Source organism: Dendronephthya gigantea, unplaced genomic scaffold (assembly GCF_004324835.1).
Source record: "Dendronephthya gigantea isolate DGI-Jeju-01 unplaced genomic scaffold, DenGig_1.0 000001F, whole genome shotgun sequence".
Classification (NCBI taxonomy): Eukaryota; Metazoa; Cnidaria; class Anthozoa; order Malacalcyonacea; family Nephtheidae; genus Dendronephthya; species Dendronephthya gigantea.
This window is the reverse complement of record NW_021163011.1, coordinates 6,037,180-6,048,966: the sequence shown is the minus strand read 5'-3', so window position 1 is coordinate 6,048,966 and position 11,787 is coordinate 6,037,180. Positions and strand designations below refer to the sequence as shown.

Below are 11,787 nucleotides of genomic sequence, written 5' to 3'. Positions count from 1 at the left end.
TCAGTGGAAATGGCACGAAACGGGAGATAGCATTAGTTCAAATTCAATTTGAGTAGACGTCAAATTAATCTCGTTTGTATATTTAAAAATACTCTATAAATTACATTATGGAAACAATATATTTATTTCTTAAACACAAAAATCCCCTAACTCTTTCCTTGATATGAAATAGTTGAGATTATGAACTTAATTGGACTTGGACGACAAAAATGTATATACATGATATTTTCCACCGGCTGTATGTAAGTTCCATTGAATGGCAAGGAAATGGCTAAGAAAATGACGAAATTAACAGTCCATGTCTATGCAATCATTCTGAAGTTGCATGGAAACAACAAGATATTTTCAATCATCTGTGAAGGAAAACTCCGATTTAAATTTAGGTTCATATTTTTACTTTAGTTTAAATGCATAATATATATATATATAGTATTCTACTTTTATTGTAGTATATATTTGTTTAAAAGCACCGAAGCTTGATATTCCTGACATTTCCACGCGACAATATATATTTTTATGTACAAAGAACATAACGAATATTAGCCGTAACCCCGGGTTAAATTCAACCGTCTGGGTTGATTTATGTCTTGTGTCTTCGTTTAAAAACTTCAAAATCCGTACTTATATAATTTCAACCAGTGCACGTGCGTTAACCCAGGGTTATGCTAACCAGCTTTTAAAATGTTAAATCTAGTACGGTTGAGGTGACACACAAAAAGGTCGCTATCGTCTCGAAGGTGTTTTAAATTGTTTGTATTCTTTTTAAAAGTAAAAGCACTCACTTCACGTACTAGATAAAACATTAGGAAGTTGAAGCAAGCTATGTTTTTTACAACCAGTAGACGTTACCTATACATCAGTAACACAGATCCTCTTTCAGTCTTCATGGCGCTCGCGTTGTCAAAAGCGTTTTAGCTTAAATCTCTTTTGTATATTATGTAGTTCGCCAGTGTCAATATTTCTCACGATCTTTTCCATGATTTGAACACCGCTCAGACATGAACGTCTTCATCGAAATCGTCGAGACCATCGCGTGCAGCCAACTGAACGAGGGACGACGAAGGTCGTGAATGTGGTAAGTACATAGAAGAAGGTCTTGATTGGGATGGTGATACCATGGGAGTCACTACTTCGGATGTCAGGGGAGAGAGGGAAGGAGATCTCGTAACCAGCGGAGTAATAGCCGGGGTGAAGTTTGGCGTCATGGGTAGAGACGAATACGTAGACTCTGGACCTATATGTTGATTATGTAGAGATGATACTGATGATAACATACTTGTACGAGCCGAGATATCATTGATACCGTTCAAAGTGGAACCAAGGTCTTTACTTGGTAAACGTCCAATTTCAGAAAATACTTCTGACAGCGGCTGATATTGAGGACCTTGGTTCATAGCGTAGAAATAGTTATAATGTCCTCGTAGTTCTTCGTGACTACCAAGAATTGAACTTAAAGAGCCGGTATAGTCAGGTCTTCCTTCAAAATTAAACACTCGAGGGCGGTCCACATTCTGGTCATCCTCTTCTGCGTCAGCCTCAGCACATTTTGCATACAGCAAATTTCCAACATCCAGACCGGCACTCGCCTCCCTTCCACCTTCATCATCAAACTCGTGAAGTGATTCTATACTCTGAAGATGAACCATAATACGGTCAGTTCTATCTGAGCGAACATCAAATGATCTTGCATCGCTGTTTTCAACATCCGAGTCGGGTGAAATTTCAACTTCGGAGTCGGGGTGTATACCAGAGTCAGAAATTTTGGAACCTACGTGTGTGCTTATTTGTGAATTATGCAAATCCTTGTGTTCATAAATTGGATCAAAGGATCCATTCCCTGAGCTTCCGGAATCCAAAGAGTTGGACGCACTAGTTGGAACATGTTGATATCTATTTATCACACCATTTTCATCAACGGAGTTAATACTTGTTTGCATACAGGGCATTGATCTAAGAACCATTTCCTCACCAGGTTTCTTTGTTTCTGTCCCTTCCTTCCGTTTGCATCTCACAAACACGAAGATGATTAACGCCAGCAAAACTAGACCAGCCACAATGCTTATTGAAATGACAATTGTATGAATAGGAACAGGATCGGTTTGATTTTCATCCACACGGGGGGATGGAGAGGCAGTATAATTTAAAAATACTGTTGCTGTAACTGTACTGATTTTCGAACCCGGTTGACCGCTACCAGCCTTGATTATTAAATTGTATGAATTCTGAGGCTTGGAATTTTCTGTATCTCGTTTTCCTCTCGTGCTTTCGCGTTCAAAGAAATCGACAACGTTCTCATTAAGATATATATCACCTGAAGTTGTGTTGATCATAAACAGGTTGACCGGTGAAACAAGATCGTATTGTATTTCTCCATCTGGACCACTATCTTCATCTGTTGCCCGAATATGACCCACTATATCGCCTTTCTCTGCGTTGCCAGGAACAACAAATTCATAACTTGTGTTTAAGAATTTTGGTTCGAATTCATCCACACCAATAATAGGCACGGTGACAATCAGACTGCTGTGTTGAGGAGGTGTACCATAGTCTTGTGCTTTCACGGTTAGAGTATAACTTGATATGTCTTCGTAATCAAAGCTTATAGCAGTGGTGAGGTTACCTGTACTTCGATTAATATTAAATTTATGTAAACCACTGCCGTCAATTATCGAGAAAAAGATGGTTTGATTTGCTCCAGAATCAGAGTCCGAAGCTTTAATTGTACCAGCAAAAGTTCCACTGACGGAGTTTTCAGCTACGCCAAGATTCCTTGGTTGCCCAAAGACTGGTGGATTATCATTAATGTCGTTGACTTTTATAACCACAGAGATATCTGTTGATAGTGGTGGTTTCCCTTTAAAAACAAAAAATGAATTGAAGAAAAAGATGGCATCACAAAATCAAGTTCTGTCTGACCAAAGGGTTGATTACTTAAATATAGTTTTTATCTTCCGTGATTGAAATTTGCCCTAACTTTTTACTAGTACTTCTTGATAATTCTTCATATCATGTTCGACCACATTCAATAATTGTTAAATTATATATCATATAATTGTCACTATATCTGTATATATCATATGTAACTACATCAAAAGTCATTCTGATTATAGATATGTAATCATGGTCACAAGGCACCTTAATTCGTAAGCAACAATGTATTGTAGAAATGAAGAATTGTTTACCTTGATCTGAAGCTGTTACAGAAAGTCGGTGAATTGGGATGACATCACGATCCACGGATTTGACCAATTCCAATTTATTTCCAGCCATTCTGAACCACCCACCGTTATTTCCAGAACTGATTGAATATGTGATGTCTTTGTTACGTCCGCTGTCCCTATCTATTGCAGAAACAGTTAGCACAGTGCGGGGTGGAGTGACATCCTCAGCTATAGTCTCTTTGTACATTGAATCGTTAAAATACTTATTTCGAATAAATACCGGAGCATTGTCATTCACATCATCAATCTTAATGATGACTTTTATGCGATCGGATGAATCAAATTTTTCATATTCAGCTATCACGATTAGATTGTATATAGATGTATGTTCGTGGTCCAACTGTCTTCTGACACGAATGATCCCACTTCTTTCTTCAATTCGAAACATTTTCAGTTCATCTCCACTATGTATTTCAAACGAGATTCTTTTTTTGCCGTGTAAAGAATCCGAATTTAAAGGTTTTATTCTCACCACTTCAGTCCCAATTTCTATATTTTCTGGTATTGTTTTTTGGTAGGGAGCTTCGCCAAACTGAGGTTTAGTGTTGCGATCCCAAATTTGTAGACGGAATGGAACTCGAGAGGAGAGTTGGGGCGACCCATGATCAGTGGCAGTGATGATTAAATCAATGAAATTATTGATATAGGTAAATGTCGTTTTCGTGAAGACTATCCCAACGTTTGGATCTATCCCTATCTTGTCATTAAAGGTGATGTTGTACGTAATTCTCTTATTGTCGCCTTCGTCTTCATCTGTCGCATTGATTCGAGCCAAACGTGTGCTTGCGGAGATTGGCTCTTGACGTTTAACACTGTAGGATATCTTTTCAAAAACAGGTTTATGATCGTTCTCATCCAAGATAGTAACAAAAACGTCAGTGCTCGCTTCATGCTTCTGGTCACTGGCAACAACAGTAAAACTGTACAAATTAGGCTTTGACTCAAAATCCACATGATCAACCAAGCGCAGAATCCCAGTGTAACGATCAATAACAAAAGGCCCATTTCGTTCCTTTTTTCCGAGAAAGCTATATGTAATTGTTGCAAATTCATCTTTGTCCGTAGCATTCACCTGTCCAACATGGCATCCTAAGGGACTGTTCTCGAATAGTGTAAAGTTAATACTACTGGGTAGTTCTGGGGAATTGTTATTGATGTCGGTAATAAAAACAAGTACTGTACATTTCGACGATAATGCACCAGTGCTAACACTAGCTGTCAGATTATAGGATTTTTTCTCCTCGCGAAGGACAGCTTTTTGAAGAAACAATTCTCCAGTTGACGGATTTAGTGAAAAAACATTTTCTTTGTCGGCGGATAATATCGAAAACACCATTCGCAAATTACTAAAATTAAACGCATACAGCTTGGTCACAAATCTATTGTCTGATTGAGCAACACTTTCCGAGATACTTGATATGAACACTCTTTGTCTAAATACCGGAGCTTTATCGTTGAGATTCCGTAGAGATAAGTACACTTTCGTGAAAGCAATATTAGTAATCCTTATTCCCCAATCACCTTTAATGTCTAATTCAAAACTACGAGACCTTTCGTAGTCCAGGGCGTTAGAATCCTTTATAGTAATTTCGCCGTTGCTATTGATTTTAAACGCATCATGTTCATTTCCGTTGACGATTTGATAGGACACATTTCCTGGAGTGTGAGGTTTCACAGTCACAATAGGAACATTAGTTTGAAGATTCTCATTTAAAGTTGCACTATAAGACGAGCTGGAAAATCTTGGATATTGATTTTTTCCCAGAACTGTAACACGTACAAAACACACCGCCGTCATTCTTCGATCATGCACCAAAGTTGCTCTGACACTAAGTAAATATGCACCAGGGAATGGATTTTTTGTAAAGCTCACATTTCCTTTTGTGCGACCAACAGCTAAAACCTTTTGTCCACCTTCAACAAAAAACTCAACATCACCTGATTTGAGGTAATTATTCTTTAGTGTAAGTTGCAATATTTCTACACCAGCTTTAATTTGGCTTTCACGATCAACTTCGTACAAAACTTCAGTGAAACGAAGAGGAATCCCAGTTGCATGATCAACAAAAACGTTCACGTTAACTGAACCAAAACGCGCTCCGGATTTACTCCCGTCAGATGCATTTACAACAAAGTTGTACGTATCAACTTCGCTGGCATTTAAATAGTTCACAGTATAAATCAAACCGCTTGTGGCATCCAAGCCAAATGGTATTTGTTCTTCGCTGTTAAAGCTATACGTTATTGCTGTGTTGGAGGCTTCGTCGTCGTCTGTTGCAGTCAAAGTTATAACTTCTGCCCCGGGATGACTGCCACCTGGGAGGGTGACATTTACAACATTGGGGGGATTAAATTTAGGGTTGTTGTCATTGTCGTCCAGGACAGTGACAAAAACGTTAACTCTTGTTAAGCGGGAAGAATTGCCTTGGTCTTGTACTTTAATGGTTAGGTTATGTACGGGACAGATTTCGCGATCAAGTGGTGTTACAGTCGATATTGCACCGCTGTTTTCATTAATCTCAAAATATCCAACATTATCCTCCCTCTCGATGCTGTAATTTAATCGAGCGTTCATTTCTGTGTCGGCATCGTCCGCGATTATTGAGAAAACGTACCCAGCTGGACTATTCTCAGGCACTTCAACTTTAAAGAGGTTTTGTAATACCTCAGGATCATTGTCATTCTTATCTGTAACATTGATTATCACAGCTGCACTTTCAGTATGCAATGGATAACCGTTATCCTGAACGTACACAGTTAGTTCGTACAGCTGTTGCTTCTCTCGATCCAAAGGTGAAATTGTTGATATTTGACCAGTAAATTCATTTATAATGAATAGATCATCCACAAAACCAGGTGGCAGACTATAAGTCAACGTGCCACTGTCCCGATCAGTAGCTTTGACTGTTAAAACATTGGCAGAGTTTTCATTTTCTGGTACACTTGCTCTGTAGTTGTAATTTAGGAATTGTGGTTGATTATCGTTGACATCTTCGACAGAAAGCGTGAAAGTTACGGTTGAAGATAAAGGGGGAGAACCATGGTCTGAGGCCTCAATCTTTAATTTATAGGTGTCGACTTTTTCTCGATCAATAGTTTTCTTTAGAATCAAGGAGCCCCATGTCGGATCCAAATAGAATGTCCCATGTTCATTACCTTCAACTAGTCTAAACGTTACTCTACCAGCTTCACCCAGGTCTTTATCTTCAGCAATGAAAAATGATGCTGTAAAATTCACCGGCTCATCTTCCATTATAAAAGAACTATTTGGGGTCGTGAAAACGGGACGAAAGTCATTTACGTCCATGACCTCTATTTCCACGCTCACAGTGTTGGATTTTTGCTGAAGAACGTCGCCAGCCTGGTCCAAAGCTTTGACAACCAGGACATATTTCCCCACATTTTCTCTGTCTAATTCTTTATCGGTGGTTATCTGCGCTGTAAATGGATGTATGTTAAAAGCAGCCTTAGGCGATTGTTTCGTAATGGAGTATACAATTCTACTATTTATTCCTGAATCCTTATCCGTAGCAAGAACAGGTTTACCAACTTTCGTTCCAACCGGTTCATTCTCAAAGACACGTCTTTTTGTTGGATTTTCATGGAATATAGGACCATTATCGTTTGAATCAAGAATATTGATGTACAGTCTCAGGATACTTTTCTTGGGATTATCACGAGCTTTATCTGAGGCCTTGATTCGAATACTATACTGTTTAGTATGTTCATAATCAAGAGTTTTGTTCAAAATAACATCTCCAGTTTTTTCGTTAATCTTAAAGACTTGCTCCCCAGACTCTTTGACAATGGAGTATATTATATTACCATTCTCGTCTATATCTTGATCTGTTGCATTGGTTTGATAAACTACAGTCCCCACGGGCGTTTTCTCTGATATGTAGATAGTGTCATTCTTTACCTTAAATTCAGGTTTGTGGTCATTCACATCAAGAACAGTAACAAATACCCGACATATGGAATCTTTAAGAGGGTTGCCTTTGTCATTTGCTACTACACTCAAAACGAAGAAATCCTTAATTTCCCTGTCAAGAGATGCAACAATATATATGAATCCAGTTGTCTTGTTAATTTGAAACATTTCCACTCCGCCCTGAGTATTTCCGGTCGAAAGGAGATAGATGACCTCGCCATTTTTTCCCTCATCAATATCCACAGCTTTGACCTGGGCTACCTTTGTTCCTTTTTGAACATTCTCTGAAACAGAAGCCCTATACGCAGATTTAGTAAATTTTGGATGGTTGTCATTTATGTCCTGGACGTGAATACGAACAGTTTCTCTTCGACTTTGCCGTGGATTTCCGTTGTCTGAAGCTTGTACCTGTACATAGTGTATTGACATTTTTTCTCTATCAAGCCTAACAATGTTGTGCATCTTTCCAGTTTTTGAATTAATTGCAAAATAGTCAGTGGAATTAACCAAACTATATTCTATTTCCGAGTTTTTACCAAGATCGCCATCCTTAGCTTTAATCTTGCCAATCATTGTCCCTGGAATTTCCTCTTCTGTTGTGAAAAATGATAATCTATTTGTGAATACAGGTATCTCATCGTTGACATCTTGGACATAAACTGTCAGTGTCACAGGCTGGGGAGGAGTCTTGAACGGTACTCCCCGATCCCCATACATTATATTAACTTCATGCTTATCCTTTTTCTCTCTATCCAGTGGAGATTTTAGTGTCAAATTACCATTCATTTGTACCTCAAAGAGATTTGACTCAGTTGAATCATGTGAAATTTGATACCAAACTTGACCATTTTTTCCACTATCCTTATCCACGGCATGAAATGTATATATCACTGTATTGACTGGGAAGTTCTCACTTACATTTACACTTGAATTATGTAGAACTGGAAAATTATCATTGATATCAATAACACAAATATTAACCTTTAACAATGACCACAAGGCAGGTTTTCCGGCATCCGATGCATTTAAAGTGAGCTGATACAACTGTTTTTGCTCATAATCAACACCTGTATTCAGGGATAAATTGCCAGTCTCAGGGTTAAGGTTGAACACAGATCTTAGCCCAGACTCAATACTATATGTGACTTTACCATTTAAGCCGCTGTCTTGATCTGAGGCTTCAAAATTATGGAAGTTGACTCCAACAGGCATATCCTCATTCAGGGCAATACAATGACTGTTGTAATGCCATACTGGAAAATTGTCATTAATATCCAGTATTGTTACAGTAACATTAACATAACCAAACAATGATGGAGTACCATGATCTTGTGCTTCTACCAAGAACTCATACTTTGATTGAATTTCATGATCCAGTTTGGTTTTTGTTAATATTGAGCCAGAGCCATTGATATGAAAATGTTTCTGAGCATTTAAAGTCTTGATAGAATAACTAATTACTCCACCAAAACCTTCATCATGGCTGTTTGCCAGAACAGTACCAACATAATTCATTTTACTGCCATTCTCTTTAACATGAAAACTATACTCATTCTTGTTGAATACAGGAGGGTCATCATTGACATCTTTAACCAGGACATTGACAGTTGCCAATGTTTCTGATGTCAAACCACCATTATCGATAGCACGAAATTTTAGCACATATTTGTCCACCTTTTCCCTGTCTAAACTGTTCTGTAGACTTATTTGACCAGTGCTTTTATCCAGTTCAAATGTGCCACCATCATTTCCAGAGATGAATTCATAAGAGATTTGTGCATTCCAACCAATGTCACGATCCTTTGCCTTCAGTCTATGGATGTCTATGCCAACAGAAATATTCTCATAAACAGGAACACTGTAGGAGGTCCCTTCAAAGAATGGACGGTTATCATTAACATCATCAACAATAACTGTTATCATTGCTATACTCTCTAGATCATCCTCATCACGAGCAATTGCACTAAAATTATACACATCACGCTCTTCCCGATCAAGTTGAATAACTGTAGTTATATTTCCAGTGATATTGTTTATATTAAAGGCTGTGCTATTAGGATGACTGAGCAAAAACGATATATGCCCTCTTGAAGTGAGGTCAACATCTGATGCATTGACTGTGCCAACAAATGTTCCTGGATGTGAGTTTTCAGGAACTGTCATCACATAATATGACTTGGAGAACTTTGGAGCATTATCATTGTAATCAATAATATTGAGAATGACTGTACAGTTTGCTGTAAATTTACCATCAAATGCTTGAATAACAAGAGTAGCTTTGTCAGACTTTTCATGATCAATTTGTGAAGTTACATGAATAGCACCAGATGTCGAATTTATACCAAACCATGTGGGATAGGTTGCCACCAAAATATGATATGTTATATTTGAAGCAGAGACTGTATCTCTATCTGTTGCATTAGCTGTGAGAACAAAACTGCCAGGTTGTGCAGACTCTGTAATATCATGAGTGTATACACTCTGTACAAATTTTGGGGGATTGTCATTAACATCACGAACCACTAATGTTGCAGCTTTTCTAATAGACTGAGATGGTTTACCATTATCTTTTGCAGTCACAATTATCTGGTAGCTCTTTACCTTTTCATAATCCAATGCTGTTCTCAAAGTCACAAAGTAAAGGCCTTGTGAAAATTGAGCTATTGAAAATACATCCATAGGAGACAAACTCACATTTAATTTTCCATTTTGCCCAGAATCCTTGTCACGAATTTCAACTTTTGCCACATGTGAGTCAATTCTCGCATCTTCAAAAACATCAAAGAACTTAAATAAAAGGATTTTCGGCTTATTATCATTTTCATCCCGCACATTAACTGTAATGTCTGCCCTGCTCGTTTTTGGATTGGTCCCTTTATCAGTTGCAATAACCTGCAATTTGTAGATCTTCTTTGTTTCATAGTCTAAATTATAATGTGTAGAAATATATCCAATACGGTTTTTTTGTTGTATGCTGAAGTATCTATCTTTATCATACTGGGAATCATAATTCATACTGTAAATCACTTCAGCATTTTCCCCACCATCACAATCAGAAGTTGTAATATTAAGAACAACAGTTTTTGGCTTGATGCTTTCTGATACATCTGCTACATAATTTTGTCTTGAAAATTTTGGTGGACAATCATTATAGTCTAGAACATTGACAATCAATGACATAAAACCTATTTTCCTGGGAGACCCAGAGTCTGATGCTGAAAGATTCAAATTGTACTCTCTCACAGAACTCCAATTGAGTTTTTTGGCAAGTTCCAGTGAAACTGCATAAAAGCTGTGATGTTTCTTGAGAGAAATCTTGAATACACCACCCAGATTGCCAGACACAATTCTTACACTGTCATTGTGTATACTATTAACACCAATATCTTTATCAGTAACTTGCAAGCCAAGGTTGAAAATGTGACCAACAGGATATCGTTCTGAAATGTCAACTGTTTTATTCCGATATGAAAACGTAGGAAATTCATCATTGATATCATTTACTTCGATATTTACTTGGATGCTACCACGACTTTTTTTAATGACAGTAAAATTATAAAAGGCTTGTTTTTCCCTGTCTAGCGTATTACTAGACTTAACAACTCCGGTAATAAAACTGAAATCAAAATTCTTGGGTGTCGGAAAAACAAGTACAATAGCCGTATTGAGATTGCCAACAAATTCACCAGGAGGTTGCCCTTCGCTAATAAAGAACGTTCTTGTTGTTGTTGAAGCCACGGTAAGATCCAAAAATATCAAAACCAGACAACAAGCAGTAATGCTCCCAATGTCCCCCATAACCAATTTCATGGCTGGCGATGTTTTTTTTATTCATAAACAATCGTAGAAATGAAATATCCAACGAGCCTTGTAGACATACACTCAAAATCGTCCCATTATGAAAACATTGAAGAACAAACGTTGCTTCTACACTGTTTTATCAACTCTGACACTGGGTAGTTACCAAAGGATTATTTACACAAGACACGACATGGACGTTGGATGAAAATAATTTGGGTATGAAATACCCGAAACATCGTATTTCCTTGACGTTAAGCCACTCCGATTGACTGTTCCGTATAATGCCGAATATAGTTCTTTTAAAAATCCTCAAAATCTCCCACGAAACTAGAATAAAATTGTCAAATCACAACAAAACATGAGTATATTTGAAATACAACACAGTGTAATGTTTGCACGATCACGTGATCACTGTTGAGCAGGAAATAAAAGAATAATTTTAGAGTGCAACAAAGACTAGCTTGAGGGGGTTGACTGTCAATTGCCTAACATTACTCAGACTGCTTTTGCCTTTCCATTTCCCACGAATTTTATACATATAGTAATAATATTAGTGCATTTTTTCAATGAATTTTGGCCCTTGTTGTTACAATTCGGGGGTTTTTACATGAGAAGACGTCACGACGTATCAAATGTCCGACAAAACGACACAAAACTGGCAGCGATTGACCCCTCAAGGTACTAGTTTCCTGTCGCGGTCTTTGAACATGATCACCACTTGAAAAAACGAGCTTAATTTTAGTAGCTTTATATTCTCGTTATTATATAAGTGCTCCTTGTTTTCATGATTTATTACAGTGATGCTTAAATGCCAGTACTGGCGGTAATACTTAT

General features: G+C 37.7%; 1 protein-coding gene across 1 annotated transcript; it reads right to left on the bottom strand.

Moving 5' to 3' along the window:
- Positions 1 to 75: 75 nt before the first annotated feature.
- Positions 76 to 11,364, bottom strand: LOC114529155 (protocadherin Fat 4-like). Its single transcript, XM_028550922.1, has 2 exons — positions 3,183 to 11,364; positions 76 to 2,854 (listed from the first exon to the last, which is right to left on the bottom strand). Exons 1-2 carry the CDS (start codon positions 10,960 to 10,962, stop codon positions 993 to 995), a joined length of 9,642 nt encoding a protein of 3,213 aa, XP_028406723.1. The 5' UTR covers positions 10,963 to 11,364; the 3' UTR covers positions 76 to 992.
- Between the last annotated feature and the right edge of the window lie 423 nt (positions 11,365 to 11,787).